Source organism: Lissotriton vulgaris, chromosome 4_1 (assembly GCF_964263255.1).
Source record: "Lissotriton vulgaris chromosome 4_1, aLisVul1.2, whole genome shotgun sequence".
Classification (NCBI taxonomy): domain Eukaryota; kingdom Metazoa; phylum Chordata; class Amphibia; order Caudata; family Salamandridae; genus Lissotriton; species Lissotriton vulgaris.
This window is the reverse complement of record NC_141691.1, coordinates 1,782,448,313-1,782,469,500: the sequence shown is the minus strand read 5'-3', so window position 1 is coordinate 1,782,469,500 and position 21,188 is coordinate 1,782,448,313. Positions and strand designations below refer to the sequence as shown.

At 48.3% G+C, this 21,188-nt stretch overlaps 1 protein-coding gene across 5 annotated transcripts in view; it reads right to left on the bottom strand.

Moving 5' to 3' along the window:
- OXR1 (oxidation resistance 1) overlaps nt 1-21,188 on the bottom strand; it is a 1,826,889-nt gene that overhangs the window by 280,778 nt on the left and 1,524,923 nt on the right. For all 5 annotated transcript variants that reach the window (XM_086966107.1, XM_086966110.1, XM_086966106.1 and 2 more), the window contains one exon: nt 13,536-13,698. In XM_086966107.1, coding sequence (XP_086822233.1) covers nt 13,536-13,698 — 163 coding nt within the window. The remainder of the gene's footprint in view (nt 1-13,535; nt 13,699-21,188) is intronic.

The following is a 21,188-nucleotide window of genomic DNA, read 5'->3' as shown; positions in this document are numbered from 1 at the left end:
TATATATGAAAATCTCCTCCCCAGAAGACTTAATCTCCCTCAACACTATTCTGCATAATATTCAAAGTCTGCTCACTGGCAGGCAAACACCTCATGCTCAACACCAAAAAAATGGAATTCCTCCTCATGTCACCCCCCCCCCCGTCGCTCCCCTCAACCAAACACCCAAGATAGACCACTGGCTGAAGCATCTAACATCCTTTGACTGCTCTCCCCACATCATTGACTTTGCTAAACCCTTGGGAATCACCTTAGGCAAACACTTGAATATGCAGGTGCATATCAGTAATGCCACCATGTAAGCTGTTCATCACCACCCCCTTTTTCTGAATCATTTTGTCCACCATAAGCGTGGAAGGGTATACTCAGATGTGAGTCCCTTGCTCATTGCACCATCAGGATTCAAGCAAGCCGGGCTGACGACGGCTGAAATGCCAGAAACCGGTCCCCGGTAGCTTGTTTCCTTCCCAGTATAAGAATTGGCTTGGTAGTTTGGTTTGCCCTGTTCCCATCATGCACTGGGACAGGAACAGACTAATTTGCATGTAGCCAGGTTCTGAGCTGGGATGGTGCAGTGAGCTAAAAAACGGTGATGGATCAAGCCCTGATCTTTGGACTGGGTAAGAGTGGTCTGCTTAATTCAGACACTCTGTTCATCACCACCCCCTTTTCTGAATCATTTTGTCCACCATAAGCGTGGAAGGGTATACTCAGATGTGAGTCCCTTGCTCATTGCACCATCAGGATTCAAGCAAGCCGGGCCGACGACGGCTGAAATGCCAGAAACCGGTCCCCGGTAGCTTGTTTTTTCCTTCCCAGTATAAGAATTGGCTTGGTAGTTTGGTTTGCCCTGTTCCCATCATGCACTGGGACAGGAACAGACTAATTTGTATGTAGCCAGGTTCTGAGCTGGGATGGTGCAGTGAGCTAAAAAACGGTGATGGATCAAGCCCTGATCTTTGGACTGTGTAAGAGTGGTCTGCTTAATTCAGACACTCTGTTCATCACCACCCCCTTTTCTGAATCACCATGTAAGCGAATCATCAGATGAGTATCCTAAGGAAACTTAAACCCTTCCTTCCACAGACCGACTTAAGAATGGCGGTACAAGCCCTAGTGTTGCCATTATTGGACTACGGAAGCACCACTCTATGCCGACTTCCTAAATACAATCTGGCCCCGCTGAGGGCATCTCTTAACGCTATGACCAGGCTTGTCTCTGGAACAAAAAGAAATAACCACATCCCTCCGAACATGAAAGAACTGAACGGGCTACCATATGGGACAAGAATAAGACTAAAGATCACCTGCATGACCCATAAAGCCCTGCATCTCAAAACCCCCAGTTACTTTGCACAAAAGCTAGAGCTGTCGGGAGGTTGCAGACATTCCCAAAGCGTAATTTCACAACTACTGAAACCACAATCCTTCCACAAAAATAGAACGTGTTGCAGAACCTTCTCGAGTATCGCCCGAAGATTTGAAACTCTTTACCACCAGATGTACGCATAATCCCTTCCTCATCCTCCTTCAAAAAAGAAGTAAAAATGCTTCTAATGAACAAATTCACATCTTAGGAATTTAAATCATATGTGACTGTTAGCAACATATGTCATCTTATGTACCACTGTCTACCTCTTTTTGTGTTGAATGTCAAATATTGACTGTATGTATATTACCCCCTCAACCATCTAATATTTCCGAACGATGTAATGTGAAGCGCTCTGATACCCTCTAGGGTCATGTTCGTGCTATATAAAACTTTATATATAAAAATAAATAAAATAAAATCAGTTAGCTAAGGAGCAATAAACGCATACCAGTCTGAAAAGTGAAAACATTTTTTAATCTATACTTTCTTTTGCCTTCTGCCGTTATATTTAAATGGATCATTTTATTTAAGATATCTGATTACATTTCCGGGATCCTGACTAATTATTTAATAGGGTATTCATACAAGAAGTCTATCAAAGCCACTTTTATCAAAAACGAAACAAGAGTTCCGAGCATCACTTTAAACTGTACCCAGTTATAAGCCAGTCAGTCGCCATTATTAGACTAGTTGGAGCATTGTGGGCACTCTCCACAGTTAATACTATGAGGAGCATTTGCCGTTCCCATAAACGACCAGGACTAAAGGCTGAGTGAATCCAGAGTAAGAGCATCTCTCGTGGAACAGACATGGAAGTGATTTATTATATAAAACCCAGCATTCGTTTTTTGTTTTTTTAACCAAGCCTAAACCCACTAACGTCTGATCCATGCATATGCGTGGTAAAAACATAGGCATGGTTTAGATGTGTGTGGTTTCGCTTGCATTGTTTAGCCATGCGTAGTTTAGGCTGTATGGTTAAGGCAGTATCCCTCACATAGGGTTAAATACACAGAGCATAAACCATTCTGTTAAACACGTTAACCTAAAATAAGTGCTTCTATGGTAACACCAGCAAGATTGTTCAAAACGCAATAAAAGTACGAGCTACTTACCTCCGGTAACACTCTTTCTGGTGCATACTCTAACTAATCAGACAACTGATCCCATAACAAGACCTCAAAACAGTGGTGAATTTGCTCCAGACTAGATTATGTAATTGCCCTTCTTTCAGGCATTCTCCAATTTCAGCTAGACCCACTGTGAGCAACACTACATGCAGCAGCATAGTTTGTTTTAGGTCTTAATAAAATTGACCACATTTTCCCTGCCCTGCTAACCTTCCAATGGCTTCCAATTGAAGTGCGGGCTCAATTCAAAACCGCCTGTATTGCCCACAGGGCGCAACACTACTCTTCACCCTCCTATCTAAACAAGAAATTGAAAATCTCTGGAGAAAATAGGGTTTCCAGAAATGCCTAATGCCTGCTCCTGGAACCCCCCACCTTCAGTCCAGAATGATACACGAGCCAGTCTTTCTCTGGTAGTGCCACAAGAATCTGGAAATCTCTGCCTCCCTACCTCTGTCTAACCACCTGCCTAGTCACCTTAAAAAACAAGCATTTACAATGCAATGGTCTCTGCATTATTAAAGGTAGAGCTATTGGCATTGCTCATGTTTTTTTTTTTTTAAATCAAAAATAAATGGCATTGTCATTTACATTGCCAATAGCTTAATCGTTTGCAGATGTGAGACCTATTGCATTAGCACCCACACACAGGGGGCAGGGGCAGGAGAGCAAGCACAATGAACGAGGGGGCAGGGTAGCAAGCACAGCGAAGGGGTAGGGTAGCAAGCACAGCAAAGGGGTAGGGGAGCAGGCACAGCGAGGGGGCAGTGGCAGGAGAGCAAACCCAAGCAATGAGGGGCAGGAGAGCAAACAGTTCATGCGCACTTTGCATGTTCCCTACCAGCCTGTATTACATAGCCTGGTAAGGAGCATGCACAGACTGCCAAACAGAAGGCTTGAGCGGCATGCCATATAATCTACTTGTGCAGTTTGATCCAGTAATGGGTCACTTTTCCACAACTCACTTAAGTTTTACCTTCCACTTCCTAATAATTGCTATCTGATTCTTCCAAGTAGATTCTTAATTAAAACAACATTTGAGAATCAACTACACAGGATGGAAATTTGAAAAGATACACAGATCTCACGAGCAACCCTTATGATGTAAAACACAACTTATAATATCACATAGCTAAGCTTCTTGGAGGGTTATTGAGATGTTACAGATGGAGACAGTGATTTGCAGGCTCAAGTCCCAAACTGTGCTACTTTATATAAAGATAATAGAGCGGGACTAAGGAGAGCTGCGGGCAGAGGGAAGGGGGGGTGAGGTGAGACGAAGGAGAGCTGCGGGCGGAGGGAAGGGGGGCGAGAGAGGGACGAAGGAGAGCTGCCGGCAGAGGGAAGGGGAGGCGAGAGCGGAACGAAGGAGAGTTGCGGGCAGAGGGAAGGGGCGGCGAGAGCGGGACGAAGGAGAGCTGCGGGCGGAGGGAAGGGAGGACGAGAGCGGGACGGAGGAGAGCTGTGGGCGGAAGGAAGGGGGGGCGAGAGTAGGACGAAGGAGAGCTGCGGACTGGGGGAAGGGGGGACGCCAGAGGAGCCGAGCAGCTCTGGAAACCACCACTATGTTTCTCCGAGGCAAAGCAGAAATGCCTCGGAGAAAGCACGGTCATTTTCGCATTCGGGGGCGTGTTTTTAGGTTTGAGTGACGGATGACGTCACAGACAGAAAGAACCAAAAAAACACGCCCCTGAATCCAAAAAAGACGGGGCTTGAACCGAGTGACGCCCCTCTCCTCCAATGGCTGGCCTCCGTTTAGGAAGCCAGCCAATGGAGAAGAGGGGCGGGTTCAAGCCCCCTAACTAAAAAACATAAAATCTTCGGACTCCGCCCACTGCTACGCAGTGAGACGGTCCTCGACCTAAAAAAAGACCACAAGCTGCTCCTATTTGATAGACACCTTAGCTAATCGCTGTCAACCCTACTTAAGTAATCTCTCTACCAGGATCTGAACTATCTTCGTTACATGACCCCACCATCTAAATAAATGATTTAACTGCGTACGAACTTTGACCAACTGCTGTAATTGTCTCATGTGGTAACTCCTCCAAGCACCCACCTATGTAAACATCTGAGTTTAATTGCTGTAACTTGAACCTACTGTAAATCATGTATCCTGCTATTGTTGTAAAGCAATCTGATACCGTTGGGCCATGTCCAATATAAAATTGCAAAAATAAATCATGCCAGAGATGTTCTCGGGAGGTGAGGAGGAGGCTATGGGGTTATGTTTTCGTTCTTATTTTTACAAAAGTATGCATTTGGTTCTACCTTGTTTATGGCAGTAGAATAGTGTTGTGAAATTATTAATGTTGCACAGGTTAGACTGTAAGTTGGTCCCGTTTATATTCTATTTTTGCCAAGTGATATTTCTGATTTAGTACTTGGAATGCAAATAATATAACGTTTAAAAAAATGAATATCCTCCATATATGCCAACATTTTAAGAAGGGTGGATACCATCATGCCACGGCTGTGCACAATAAGTCAAGGAGTGCACATATTACACTCTGACACATGCAAACACATATACGCCTCCATCCACTCTCCCTATTCAAAAGTTTTTTTTGTTGTTTTTAAAAAAAAACTTACGCCGAGATGTTGATCGAGTCCAACGCCGACTGTTTCACCTCACCATTGCGCGCTCCAATGGTTGTCTTCTACTTGGTGTTCCATTGCATGGCAGACCTTGCCCCACACAAGGAGTGTGATAGAACGCAGAGAGATGGTTGTAATACAGCCGATCACCACATCCTTCTGTTGCATGCCCTTGTCTGTCAATCGAAATTTGCCTAGATATCGTAACGGTAAGTTTCAATTCTATTAAGGAATTTCGGTTCTATGGCAGGACCGGAGGTTCGGATTACTCACCACCAACTGAGCAATATCCATCACTGGTTTAAAGTAAAACCTCTTGAATGTGGAATCCGAGACCAATCAGCCGCTTGCATTAAGTCCTCCAAACGAGCCCCTACAGAAAAAGCTTTTGAAGCTATGGCTCCCCTGGCTGAGTGAGCTCCAAATCGCTTAGTATCAATGCCCGCTTCTTGCATGACCCATCGCACCCACCTGGCAATGGTGGGGGAAGAGACTGCTTTGTGTGGTTTCCGCAGGGCAATCAATAATTGTTGCTCGCCCGGGGGGGCGAACGTCTAGAGTCTTGTCCTCATATGCTTTCAAACATTGGACCACACACAATTTGGGGACGTCCACAAAAGCCCGGTACAATATAAAACGAGACGCGGTCTTTGTGCGGCGTCCCACTGTGAAAGTCACTCCTTCCGGGGAGAAAACCCGGGCTGAAACGTCCAGGGCTCGAACATCCGAGACCCTCCGGCAAGATACCAAACACAGAAGCATAGCTAACTTTGCCTAAAGTGCTTTCAAAGATAAATATTTGTTAGGTTGCCAGGACAAAAAAAGGTTTAAAACCACATTAACGTCCCACAGGACCGAATACCGAGGCTCCGGAGGTAACCAGAGACGAATGCCTCGCAGGAGCCTACAAACAAAAGGGTGTTCCCCCACCGGTGATCCTTCCACCGGATGATGGCCCGCTGAAATAGCCGAAAGCATAGCGTTAAAAGTTCTGTATGCAAGACCCTTGGACGCTAATTCGGCCAGAAAATTAAAGATGGGAATGATACCCGCGACCAGGGGATCCATATCCCTTCGAAGACACCAACGCATCCACTTAGTCCAAGAGGATTTGTAGCGCTTCGCCGTACTGGCTGCCCAAGCCTTGGACAACAGGCCTTCAGCTGACCTCGAAAGGCCCGGGAGCGACCAACGTCGCCGGAAAGCCTCCATGCCAGGAGGCGGAGAGAACCCTGAACGATGAGAGGATGCAGCTCTTGATCCGGATTGAGCAGGAGATGCGGAAGCTGGGGGAGTAGGATTGAAGAATCCCAAGAAAGTTCCAGAAGAACCGGAAACCAGACTTGAGATCTCCAGAACGGTGTGATCAACGCCAGCTCCACCTCCTGACGGCGAACATGGGCCGCCGTCCACACCACCATCGAGAAAGGAGGAAACGCAAAGGGTCTCTCTTGACTCCAATCCTGTAGAAAGGCGTCCTTGGCCTCCGCTAGAGGGTCCGGCCTCCAACTGAAAAATCTTGGAAGCTGATGATCCAGCCGAGACGCAAACAGGTTCACGCTGATCGGGCCCCATTGATTGTTCAGCCATTGGAAAACCCGAGTATCCAGTTTCCATTGGCTGAAATCCCGGAGATGCCTGGAGTGCCAATCCGCTACTTGATTGGCCTCTCTAAGTACTCTGCTGTCACCGATATGTGGTGTGCCAGGCTGTAGTCCCAGAACTCCTTCGCCAAATTCGCCAGAGCCTTGGAATGTGGACCTCCCAGGTGATTGACGTATCGAACCGCCGAGATATTGTCCATCTTCAAGAGTACGCAGGATTTCGCTGAATCTTTGGTCCAGCATCGCACTGCGAAAGAACCGGCCAGAAGTTACAAACAGTTGATGTGTAACTGTTGTTCTTCTGAGGACCACGCTTCGCCTGTGGAGAAGTCCCCGCACCGGGCACCCCAACCCGATCTGCTGGCGTCGGATTCTATGACCAGGTCCGGGACTGACCCGAAGATCGCCCGACCATTCCACGCTTCCATGTGCGACAGCCACCATGACATCTCCTCCTTTACCTCCGCCGTGAGGGGTATCATCTGATCGTATGACATGCCCCTCCGAAGATGTTGGGCTTTGAGACGCTGGAGCGCTCTGTAGTGCAAAGACCCCGGGAAAATCGCCTGGATGGAAGACGACAGAAGCCCTACTACCCTGGCCACTTGCGGCAGGGAAGTCCAGTCCTTCGCAATCGTCTGGCGTAACATATGCCGGATCTTGGCCATCTTCCGCGAAGGCAGACTGAGTGACGCTTCTACGGAATCGATGACAAAACCCAGAAAGGTAACTTTCTGACACGGAACCAGAACTGATTTGGAACCGTTGATGATGAAACCCAGACTCTGAAACAGCGAGACCGCTTGTTGGAGCTGAGAGGTCAAGATCCTGGGACATTGGGCCATCAGGAGGATGTCGTCTAAGTAAACGATCATCCGAATGCCCAGCCCGCGCAGGTACTCGACCGCCGGATGCAACACTTTGGTGAAGCGCCACGGGGACGAAGACAGCCCGAAAGGAAGGGCGGTAAACTCGAACACTCTGTCCTTCCAGTAAAACTGCAGGAAGCAACGGTGAGGAGGATGTATGGGAACCACCAGATAAGCATCCTTGAGGTCCAACCTCACCATCCAATCCCGAGGAAGGAGCACGTCCCGCAGGAGATGGATCCCTTCCATCTTGAAATGGCGGTAAACCAACCAACTGTTGAACTCCTTGAGGTTGATTACCAGCCGCTTGCCCCCATCCGCCTTGTCCACTAGGAAAACATTGCTGATAAACCCCGAGGGGTGACGCGTTAATTGACGAATGGCTCCTTTACAAAGCAATTCGGAGACCTCCTCGTCGATCAATCGCGCGTCTGTGTCTGAGAAAACGATAGGTCGGGGAGACCCCTGTTGAATGGGCAGATCGTAAAATTCTATGTGGAATCCCCCTATGGTTTGCAAAACCCAGGTGTCTGCAGTGAGCGATGCCCACGCCTCGTAAAAGGGCGCTAGACGACCGCCAATGCGCACCTGATCTGCGGGTATGTCACTCACCGTTTGAATTGTTGGGTACGGAATTCTTCTTGAACCCTCGTCCGCCGAAGCGTTGACCTCTTGTGGGGTAGAAGTTGTTGAAATTTGCGGAGGTTTGGTATTGTCCTCTACCGGAGCCTTGCCTTCTATTGTTGGCATTGTATCCGCCACGGCCGGTCGAGCGGCCCTTACCACGACCGGCCCCTTGGGAGAAACGTTGCTGGAAGACGCGCTTAATGTTGGACTGGGCCTGGTCTAAAGATGTAAAGGTGGCTACAAATTTGCCCAGCTCTTTTATAAACGGCTCTCCAAAGAGCCCCCCTTGGGCGACTGCGCCCGCCTCAGAGGATGCCAAATCCCCCAACTTTGGGTCCAGCTTGATCAACAGAGATCGCCTGCGCTCGGTTGACAGGGCGCAGTTGGCGTTTCCTAGGAAAATTATGGCACGTTGCGCCCAGTTCGACAGGACTTCGGGCGATATGGTCCTGCCTGTGGCCTTTGCATCCTCAACCATGTCGAGGATCTTCGTGGCGGGCCCCACCGCGTCCAGCAGTTTGTCTTGGCATGACCGCCAAGATCGGTCAATGCCCTTACGCGGATCTTTCATTAATTTCGCCAGGAAGGTGGCCATCTTGGCATCCAATTCCGGTGTTAAGGCCACCTTACCGTCTAACGTGGGCCTCGGGCACTCCCCTCGCAGGCACCCCCTAGCCTCCTTCTCTAATGGCTTCCGTAGGCGACTCGCCACAAACTTGGCCACTGCGTCGCCCGGCGTCCAGGCCGCAGACCGCAGATGCATGATCTCATCCGGATCCAGCATGCCCGAACTGTCCCAGGGTAACTCCACGGCCGAGTTTGAGGGGCGCCAAGAGCGCACCGACTCCTCGTCGTCATCCGTGTCCGGAGAATCTGCGCCCGGAGACGGGGCAGCCGTCCCAGAGGCCACCGAGGACTCAGGCGCCGGCAGTGGTGCAGGGGGGGCAGCTGTTGCCTTAGCTAAGAAAGCGTCGCACAGACGCTTAAAGGCTCCTCTGCCCACCCCTAGCTCCCCTTCCAGCGCAATTTCCCTACACGGCCTCTTCGGGGCAGGTGGGCCCTCACCTGAGGGCCCCGGGAGAACCGGGGGTACCCCAGACTGGGCCTGCGCAAGTTTTGCGCACTCTTCTACTATGCATGAAATTGAATTGAATTGAAAATTCCATTTATATAGCGCATAACCACCCGAAGGCCTCGCAGCGCTAGGGACTGAATTCTGTGTGCGACTGCAGGGAAAGATTAATGCGCTTTTGAGAACAGATGGGTTTTCAATTCTCTCCTAAATGACATCAGGTTGCTGTTTTTCCTGAGGGACAGGGGTAGGGAGTTCCATGCCTTCGCCGCTGAATAGGTGAAAGAGCGGCCGCCCCATCGGGCTCTCTTGATTTTTACTTTGGTTGCCAGGTGCAGTGAAGCTGAACGTAGGGTTCTAAGCGGCACATACGGCGGTATTAGAGGGTACAGTACTGCCGGGCCAGTTTGATGAAGGGATTTGTGCAGGATGCAGATGGCCTTGAATAGTGATCTTGAGGCTACTGGAAGCCAGTGAAGCTCCTTTAGGGCGGTTCTCGCTGACTGCCAGCGAGGGATATTAAACAGTAGGCGGGCGGCGCAGTTTTGAGTGACCTGAAGTTTTTTTGTCACTGTTGCCGGGGCCCCAAGATATAAAACATTTCCGTAGTCCAGGCGGGAGAGAATCAGGGCCTGGACCATGACCCTCCTCGCCTGGAATGGGAGCAGAGGTAGCACTTTCCGGAGCATTTTCATTAGCCCTATGCATACCGAGGCAGTGATAGTAGCTTGGGACGAGAAGTCTAGCGCTCTGTCCAACCAGACTCCCAGACTCTTTATCTGCTCTTTAGGAGGGGGGGGGGGAGTACCGAGACACAGAGGCCAATCATCCAGGAAGGAGGTAGGGGAGGAATTACCAAGCACCATGATCTCGGTCTTCTCCCCATTGAGCTTGAGGTGGGAGAGTTGCATCCACCCAGCTACAGACATGGACCCAAAGTGTTCGACGAACCCCCCTCGTGGTCCAAAGAGACCACGAGTTGAGTGTCGTCAGCGTAGGTGACAATCCGCACACCAAAGGGGAGAACGATCTTCTCCAGAGGCTGCATATAAACATTAAACAGCGTGGGGCTCAGGGAGGAGCCCTGAGGAACCCCACAGCTGAGAAGATGTTTTGATGATGTCACCTCGCCCTCAAATACCTGGAAGAAGCGTTCCTCCAAAAAGGAGGTCAGCCACAACAGGCATGCTGAGAGGCGGTCCTCCATGGGACCCACCACCTCAGTAACACAACAATAGATGGAACTGTCTACTGCCTGGTAGAATTTGTCGTCATTTAAATAGGGGTGAAAGCCCTCCTCATAATAATCCCCCTGCTCCATTATGTAATAGGAAGGGATTTAAGTTATGTTAAAACTGTGCAATTCAACCCTCCTCAATAAAGGGTGTCCGTAGAATATGGGCAGGCCAAAGGCACTGACAAGTTTTTGGCCTAGACACAGCAGGCAATCAGGGTGGCACCGGAACCCCTCAAGCGCGCTGACCCTCCTATTTAGGACCGGGTCTCACCGCCCCACAGCGCGCTTCCACACGTTTTATTTTTAATTATTCTGTCAGAAAATGTAATGCGTGGTGCAACCTGCCTGTCGGCAATCTCCGCGGTAAAGAACCGCACTACAGACCCCACAGGGCGTCAAGGGTAAAATGAGGCCAGAATACAGACCTGGGAAACCGGGCGTTCAAGGGCGGTTGAGGGCAAGGCTCCGTCGCTACCGGCACCTCAGCGCGGCTCCTCCGAATGAGGAGAGCGCGCAGAGGAGCCGGCGAGACGCAAGAGCTCCCTCTAGCGGTCGTTTGGGCACCGCAAACAAACGTGGCCAAAGTTGCGTAAGGGGGGAAGAACACTCCCGCGACTACGGGACTCTGCATGGCATAACAAATACACAATCACAGAGCCCCCAATCCCGCCCGCCCGCACTCAAACTGCCGGCGAGAACAATCACAACAAAAAGCAGGAAATAAGCTTGAGGCACTGCGTGAGCAGCGAAGAAAGAGGAGGAAGAGCGAGGAGGGACGGATTATCTAGACCCTGTGAACATAGTGGAAGGACTATAGTTGGACTGTTTGACGGACTCATGGGAGTTGTAGTTTCCATGTATTTTTTCATATGTATTTATAAAAAATGCTTCTGTTGTTGCGTATAAGAATTATTTGAAGCTTTTCTGAGGCTGCTGTGTTTTTTGATAATAATAAATTGCGAAGAAAGAAAAGCATAATCCGAGCCTCCGGTCCTGCCATAGAATCACATTGCTAGTGATGTATAGCATTCCGCTGGAGACCTATAGGGGGCAATTCCCCCCACCCCCCTCCAATTCAAACGTAGCGCTATGAGTCAGTGGTTCAGAGAGCACAACTGTTCATGTTTGTTTCGACTGCACTGTCACATCACACACGCACCGTTCTTTTCCGTAGCCGGAAGAAATGCCGCGCAAAACGTCGGGCAATCTGAGAGGCAAGGGCGCATTTGAGAGAGCACCACCAGCCCTCCCCATGGGAGAGCAACCACAAATCCCTCTGTCCTACTTCCTGTAAAGAACTGCAACATTGAGCTTGGCACAACTTTAAAAAAAAGATCGCGACAGGTCAGTAAATTAAGAAAATATCGACGGCAAAATGTACGTCTGAATTACAGTATATATATATATATATATATATATATATATATATATATATATATATATATATATTTATTTATTTATATATTTCTATAGCGCAAGAATCGAGCCCGAAAGGGTTATCTCCGCGCTTTGACAGCAACAGGCGGCAAAGATACTGTACAGACAGCAGAGAGGGGCGTCCTTTAGTTATGTCTCCATAAACAGATTTGTTTTTAGCATTTTTCTAAAGGTGAGGTGATTGGAGATCTGTCTTAAGCTGAGCGGCAAGTTATTCCACAGGGCCGGCCCCACTGATGAGAGGGCTCGGCCGCCTTGTCTGGCTTTTTTAATAAATGGTGGTTTGAGCAGGAGTAGGTTACTTGACCGTAAATCACGTTCCGGTTTGTAGGGCTGGAGTAGTTTAGCTAGATATTTGGGGCCACTTCCGAATAGGCATTTATGTACAGTGCAACAAATTTTGAATTTTACCCGTTGGCGTATTGGGAGCCAGTGTAGTTTTTTCAACAGGGGTCCAGAAGATGTTCTAGGGGGGGCATTCAGAATCAATCTTGCTGCCATATTCTGGACCACCTGCAAACGATTGATGGCATCCTCATTGGCTTGTATCAGAAGCCCATTGCAATAGTCGAGGTGACTTATTACAAGGGCTTGAACCAGGGTCTTTCTGTAGGTGTCTGGTAACAGGGGGAAGACTCGCCTGAGTAATCCAATGGTGTGAAAGCAAGCACCTGCAATTACATTTGCATGTTCTTTAAGGGTTAAATTTTGGTCTAGTTTCACACCCAGATTTTTGATGGTGGGTCTAGGGGAAGGTACAGGTCCCAAATCTTGGGGCCACCAATCAGGAGACCAAAGCATGCTGGCTTTCCCAAAGAACATCACTTCGGTCTTCCCGACATTGCACTGGAGGTAGTTGGCGGCCATCCAGTTGGAGATAGCCCTCATGCCTTCTGCAAAGTTTTCCCTAACATTAGGGTCAGGGGCATGGAAAGGGTAGAGGAGTTGAGTGTCGTCAGCGTACGACACTGGTGTGAATCCGTACTTCCTCACAATCTCAGCAAGGGGGGCCACATACACATTAAATAATGTGGGGATTAGACATGAGCCCTGTGGCACCCCCTTAGTGAGCGCCCTAGAGATGGAGTGATAGGGGCCCAGGCTGACAGATTGTGAGCGACCAGAGAGAAAACTTTCCAACCATGCAAGCGCCTGACCTCTAATGCCCACTCCTTGTAGCCGGTTCAACAAGATCTTGTGAGATACAGTATCGAAAGCAGCTGACAGGTCTATATATATATATATATATATATATATATATATATATATATATATATATATATATATATATATATATATATATATATATTGAAATAAAAAACGGAAACAAGGTTGCTTTGAATGTTTATCTTGTACATGCAATGTGTACGTATTAGTAATTAGTAGAATGTTGACCTTGGTGAATAAAAGGTTAGCAATGAAATGGCGGAATCAAAGGTGGGAAAACGCAAATAAATCACACATTATTATAGAACTCATACAGGATTCAAAACGCTATACAAGAATACCAAAATACATTTCACAGGAACCCCCTCTTTTTATCCATGTGTTTTGTTTCTCTTTCCTGTCCATTTCAAAAAATAACTTACCTCCCAGACTCTAGCGGCAGATTCAAATGTTGCACACTCGCTCATTTCGGGTTCGATATTTTTCTTTACCACTACAAACCCAGGTTCTCTGGTAAATTCTCCAGTATCTTCCGGGAACAACTCTGGACTCCATTGAATGAAGAAGGCATACAGGTGATCAGTCCTAAAAAAACAGTCGATCATTACTTACATTTAAAATCTCATTTTAGAAACGAAAGATGTACCTGCACCTTGGACCTTTTCTAGCCAAACCTACCCCTTCAAGTAAAATTACTCGATACGTGAAGCTCCCTTTCAAATTTTCAGTAGCACTCGTGTAACAAACTCAAAACCTGCAAACTGTACATAAAAATTAAGAGTTCTAGTCCGGGAAGAACACTTCCAGACTTGCATGAGGTAAAATACCGTCATAAGCTTTCTTTCCGAAATAATATTCATGTTCAATGTATCATATTAACATAACATAGCTCTCTCGCTAGCCTTTTGTTCCTCCAGCTATTTTTCCGGTTTCTGGGCCCAGGGCCGGGAAACCCCGTTGTTGGGGCAATCATACTAACATAGCATGTTTATTAGGAGTTTCAGCCACACAATATTACACCATTATTCACCATTATTTATTCTTTCGCGTAATGTTATCCGAAACCATTCTGTACACCCTTCACTGCCGTAAAAGTAATCCATTTACTTAATGTAGGAATGGCCCTGTACATGCTTCTTCTGCCAGTTTTCGGAGTATCTAAAGCAGTACCAATGTGCCAGTAAAGACTGGCACAAAATATCTATTTTCAAAGGTTTTAAGAATTTTTTGGGGGAGGTGAGCCAAGAGCGACCTGAATTTGTCAATATCTGATGCCCATTACAACACAAACGGAAAGGAAGTCTTTAGGTAGGTAGGAAGGGCAATGTATTGTATGGATGCCTGAACCAAGAATGCCCTTTCTCTTTTCCTAGTTCTATAGAAGCACTAATAATAGGCAACCATCCTCATTAGGACGTGGATCAGGGCGGTAAAACATACCATGACAAGCAGACTGCCTTGACGAATGTGTGACTACAGGCACCGCCCCCTGTCAAGATCCATGTCACCCTAATTTCGTGCAATTGAAGATCAATGAGAAGATTGTGGAAAATCGTAAGTTACAAATTACTCCCCACCATATACACATACCTTAGGGTGTATGTATCTACTGACTAGTGTTTCCCTAGCAGCTTGGTCCTGAAGAAAGTCACTTTGACTCATACGGCACGCATAATTGACTGAAACATGTCCACCTAACACTAGGATGTGAGACCATTATTTCCTCACTTCACATCTACCTTCGCGGTTTTAACCCTACCCAGGGGTTCACAATTAAAATTTCCCAAGTGACAGACTCCCTTGAAGTAGTTTTAACTCACTAACAAATGGACTACGTCATACGAAAAAGAACAGCTCCACTGCAATCAGGCGTTGCGGTACACCTGAGATGCATTAGGCATTTTGAAGAGAAACTCAATGATGAAGCATGCCACCAACTAGATTGGTGTGTGAGGGTTCTTTAAAAAAACCTAATGGTGATCCTGATAAATGAGTGAAAGACAGTTGTGCAGCTCATTGGGATGGTAGCAAGCTCATAGTTGATTGTTATTTTTATAAGTGAAAAGGGCTTACCTCATCTTCCCACTCTCCTACTTTGTTTATATTGATTCAGACTCGCCATGGGGATGGGAACATTCAAGGTAAAGTACAGAATGGTTCAGATAAAGGGTATTTTCTGCACAGGTCTGAGTTGGATTTGGTCTCCTTGATAGAGAACCCCAGAGTAGACAGTAAGAAAACAAGTTACTTACCTGTAACTACAGTTATCCAATATTGGTATCTTTCATAGATTCACATGCCTGAATCATTCTCCGTCGCCGAGGTGAGGTATATATATATATATATATATATATATATATATATATATATATACTACTATTATAAAGAGAGAACTTGCACCTTTAGGCAAGGTAAACTCGGGAACCACAGCGCCAATCTACACACCCGATACACCGTTGAAATCGGCAGGGTGTGTAGATGGTCATAGGCTTTAATTTTTTTTTAAATAAACGTTATATAAAAAGTTACATTTTTACAAAAAGTAGTTCCCCCAAAGTAGCGCCGGCCGCGACTGTGCGTCGTCACGTCAGGAGCAGGGGAGGAGCAGCATCCCAGGAGCGGCGGACATGGCGCGCAGGGGAGGAGCGGTGAAGTGAGGCCAGCGGCGGAGCGGCGGATATGACGCAGGGAGGAGCGGCGGCGGACAGGTGGTGAGTGGCAGAGCAGCGGAGCGGATAAAAATGGACCGGCGGTGTGAGCAGCAGAGGCAAGGTAAGAATCCGGGGCAGCCAGGGTCGGGGCGGGCAGGCGGGCGGGGCACGGGCTGCTGGGGAATGTCAGGGCAGGCGGGGGTAGGGGAAGCCAGCATTTCAGGTTTGCGTGCTCTCCCGCCCCGGCCCCCGCCCGCCACAACATTGTCCGGGACACAGACAATGTCGTGGCGGGCGGGGGCCTGGGCGGGAGAGCACGCAAACCTGAAATGCAGCCCCCAGCCCCCTTTTACCCCAGGCAACGCTGGGGCGGGCTGCTAGTATATATATATACACAAAGCAGTGCCTTAGTAAGAAAAGAAGTAAGCTAAAAGAAAATAGGCCCAAAAGGCCCAAAACTTAGCAGCCTACCTACCTCATTATATGAAAAGACCTGAAAATAGTTCCAACCAATCAGCTGCCATCACCCTCTAGAACCTTCCCAGTAAAGGTAGATCTCCTCAGATTTTCTTAGCGCAAGTGAGAATTAGGTATCCCAAATAGAGAACTGTCCTGCCGGGGAGGAGGGTGGGTGCATGTGAATCTATGAAAGATACCAATACTGGATAACTGTAGTTACAGGTAAGTAACATGCTTTCTTATCCAGTATTGGGGCATCTTTCATAGATTCACATGCCTGAATCAGAATAGCAAGCAGTAAGCCCAATAGTGTCGTTTGCGCACGGTGGGAGACAGAGTGTATATACTCCTCAACACAAACCCGGGAAGGCTAGACTATTACCAGGTATAGAAATCCATTTTAAAATGAAGTACTGATAGTACATTAACATACTGCACAATAATATCCATCAATTAACAACTGTTAACATAATAGAAACATATTCATATCTATACATCAATAAATGCAACATCAGAGACATTACAATTCTAACCTTAATGCAGAAGACGTTGAAGAACAGCTTGTCCCACCACTGCATCGTCCTGCGACGCATAATGTAGGCAGTAGTGCTTCGCGAACGTGTGGACATTCTTCCATGTCGCAGCACAACAGATGTTTTCCAATGTAACACCAGCAAATAATGCTATAGAAGCCACTATAGTCCTGCTGGAATGCGCTTTGACCTTTCTTTGTAAAGGTTTGTTGGCTTTATCATGGCAAAATTGAATAACAGAAGCAATCCATCTGGCTATAGTTACCTTCGTTACAGCCTGTGCCAGTGTGGCTTAACCATAGGCAACCAATAATTGATTGAATAGCCTAATATCCTTAGTCTTCTGGATATAAAATTTAAGGAAACGTTTGATATCAAGAGAGTGTAAAGTCCTTTCAGCCGGCGTAATTGGGTCCTGGAAGAAGGTTTTAAGCTTTACAGGCTGATTTAGATGGAATTGAGATGGTACTTTCGGGATGAATTTGGGATGTGTTCGCAAAAGTCACGTAATCTTTAGTGAAATGTAAAAAGGGTTCCGAAATGGTGAAGGCTTGAATTTCCCTAACCCTTCGGTCTGAAGTAAGAGCTAATAAAATTGCCACTTTCCAGGTCAAACATTTGAGCTCAGCCTTGCAAATTGGCTCAAATGGTCTTCTCATTAACTGAGATAAAACTGTGTTTAATTCCCACTCCGGAGGTGGTGGCCGAATCGGAGGAAAGACTCGAAAAAGTCCTTTTAAAAATTCTTTGATAAGTATGAAGAGCAAAGTGATGGTTTGTTAGAGCTCTTTTGGAATCTGGAAATTGCAGCGAGGTAAACCTAGATAGAGGAGAACGCATGTCCCGCTTTGGCCAGAGATAGCAAATAAGGAAGGATATCCTCCGCTGGAGCTTGGATTAGATGAATATAATTTTCCTCACTCTAATGACAAAATAGTTTGCACTTTAAGCGATACGTCCTGACTGTACTCTGGGCACGGCATTTAGATAGAATTTTCCGACCATCCTGAGATATTTTTAGATCTCTAAATTCTAGGAAGTCAGGAGCCAGGCGTGCAAGTGAAGCAACTGTGGAGCAGGGTGTAGTATCTGACCTATTTCCCTTGTCAACATAGTGAATGTTGGAAGTAGACAAACAGGGTGTTCCTGTGATAACAGGAGTAGCTCTTGAAACCAATATGGTCTCGGCCAGCAAGGTGCAATCAGGATGAGACGGGAATGTTCCCTCTTCATCTTTTGAAGCACTTTCGGTATCGATGGTATTGGGGAAAAGGGTAGGCATAAATCCCTGACCATCGCATGGACAGGGCATTCCCTCGTGATCCCCGTTGAGGGAATCTGCTGGCGTAGTAAAGACATTTTCTGTTCTCTCTCGTTGCAAACAGATCTAGTGTTGGGGGGGGGGGGGGGGGGGGGGGGGGGTCCGTTGCTGCTCAAAAAGCCAGGTCTTGAGTTGTTTCCTGAAGGAGAGGTGGTCCTGGGTCGGCCGTAGGTGGATGGGGAGGGAGTTCCATGTCTTGGCCGCCAGGTAGGAGAAGGATCTTCCTCCAGCGGTGGCTCTGCGGATGCGTGGTACGGCGGCGAGGGCGAGGCTGGCTGATCGTAGCTGGCGGGTGGGTGTGTAGAAAGTGAGGTGGCTGTTGAGGTACTTCGGGCCCATGTCGTGGAGAACCTTGTGTGCATGGGGGAGGAGTCTGAACGTGATCCTCTTGTTGACAGGGAGCCAGTGCAAGTCTTTCAGGTGGGTTGAGATGTGGCTGTGGCGAGGGATGTCCAGGATGAGTCTTGCGGAGGCGTTCTGTATGCGCTGGAGATTTTTCTGAAGTTTGGCAGTGGTTCCAGCGTAGAGGGTTTTCCCGTAATCCAGTTGGCTAGTGACAAGTGCCTGGGTGACTGTCTCCCTGGTTTCGGTTGGGATCCATCGGAAGATCTTACGGAGAATGCGCAGGGTGTTGAAGCACGATGACGATACGGCGTTGACTTGTCTGGTCATCGAGAGGGAGGAGTCCAGGATGAAGCCCAGGTTTCGCACGTGGTCCGTTGGCTTGGGGGTGGTGCCCAGGGCAGGGGGCCACCAGGAGTCGTCCCAGGCAGAGGGCGATGACCCCAGGATGAGGACTTCCGTCTTGTCTGAGTTCAGTTTCAGGCGGCTGTTCTTCATCCACTCGGCGACGTCTTTCATCCCTTCGTGTAGGCTGGCTCTGGCGGTGGCGGGGTCGTTGGTGAGGGAGAGGATCAGCTGGGGGTCGTTGGTCAGGGAGAGGATCAGCTGGGTGTCATTGGCGTAGGAGATGATGTTGAGGTTGTGTTGGCGTGCGATGGCTGCGAGGGGGCTCATGTAGGCGTTGAAGAGGGTGGGGCTGAGTGAGGATCCTTGTGGTATGCCGCAGATGATTTCGGTGGCCTCGGATCTGAACGGGGGAGGCGGACTCTCTGGGTTCTTCCGGTGAGGAATGAGATGACCCACTCCAGAGCCTTCCCTGGATTCCGATGTTGTAGAGGCGCTGTACTAGGGTGCGGTGGAAGACAGTGTCGAACGCAGCAGATAGGTCCAGGAGGATGAGGGCCGCTGTTTCTCTGTTGTCGAGCAGGGATCTGATGTCGTCGGTGGCTACGATGAGGGCGGTCTCGGTGCTGTGGTTGGCTCGGAAGCCAGACTGCGAAGGGTCGAGGGATCCGTTTGTCTCGAGGAAGGCGGCGAGCTGTCTGTTGACCTTCTTCTCGATGACTTTGGCAGGAAAAGGGAGGAGCGAGATGGGGCGGAAGTTCTTGAGGTCAGTGGGGTCCGCTGTAGGTTTCTTCAGGAGGGCGCTGAGCTCGGCGTGCTTCCAGCTCTCCAGGAAGGTGGCGGTGTTGAAGGCGATGTTGATGATGTCCCGGAGTTGGGGTGTGATGATGGAGTCGGCCTTGTTGAAGACGTGGTGGGGGGAGGGGTCGGTTGGTGATCCGGAGTGGATGGTGTTCATCGTGCAGGTGGAGTCTTCGGTGCTGACCGGGGTCCAAGTGCAGAGGGTGGTGGTGGGGGGCATTGGTTCGGTAGTTGGGTGCGTGGTCTGTGCGCCGAAGCTGTTGTGTATGTCGGTGATCTTGCGGTGGAAGAAGGAGGCGAGTGAGTCGCAGAGGTCTTGCGAGGGTGTGATGTCGTTGTTTCCGGCGTTGGGGTTGGAGAACTCTTTGACGATGCTTCTCCACCTGTTCCTGCTCCAGCTCCCACTCGTGACATCCTGAGAGAGATCTGCTGAGGGTGTCGGCCAAAGTGTTTTGAAGCCCCTTGTATGCTCTGATGTTAGGGTTATACTGTGTTCGGTAAACCACTCCCAAATCTCCTGAGCCTCCTGTGATAGGGGCAGTGACCTTGTTCCCCCCTGTTTGTTGATGTAATACATGCTGGTCGTAATTATCGGTACGGACCAGCACTGAGGAGCCCGCAATCCTCTGAAGGAATGCCTGCAGAGATAAACATGGCCCGCAACTCCAAACTGTTGATGTGTTTTTGCTGGTACTGTTGGGACCATCTTCCTTGAATCTGTAAGTCTTGAAGATGGCCTCCCCAGCCCTCCAAGGATGCGTCCGTTGTGAGAACGAATTCTGGGGGAGTTGTCAACAACGTGAGGCCCGGAGACAAGTTTGCTTTCAGAGACCACCAATGGAGAGCATAAATCATGCACAATGTCACCTTGATGGAGTTGTCTAATGACCCTACGGCTTGTTGCCATTGCAGGTGCAGTTCTTCTTGCAGAGGTCTCATTCTGAGCCTTGCCAATGGAACTAGGTTTATTGCAGACAAGTACATCCCCAGAAGAGAAGCGAATGTCCGGACAGAAACTGACCTTATTTTTGAGATTGACTTTGATAGTTTTTTTAGTCTTAGCTGGCGATCTTCTGATAAGAATGCTTTGCACTGTATGGTGTTTAGCATTGTCCCCAGAAAAGGTATCACTTGGAGAGAATGCCATTGTGATTTGCTTACATTGAGCGTGAGGCCTAAACTTGAAAAGAGATGCAGGCATGTTGTGATAGCCTTTTTTGTGATCTGTTCCAAAGTACCCTTGAGCAACCAGTCGTCGAGGTAGGGAAACACTTGTATTCCCTGAGACCTCAGGGTTGCAGAGACTGGTGCTAGGCATTTCGTGAAAATCCTTGGTGCTGATTTCAGTCTGAACGGAAGCACCTTGAACTGAAAGTGGACGCAAGGCACTGTGAATTGCAGGTATTTGCGATGTTTGGGATGTATAGGGATATGGAAGTATGCGTCTTCCAAGTCCAGAGAAGCCATAAACTCCCCTTCGTTGAGACAGCTTAACACTTCGGCAAGCATCACCAATCGAAAACTTTTTTTTCAGAAACTTGTTGAGTTTGCGCAGATCGAGAATCGGGCGCCACTCCCCTGATTTTTTCCTTATCAGGAAGAAGCGAGAGTAGAACCCTTTCC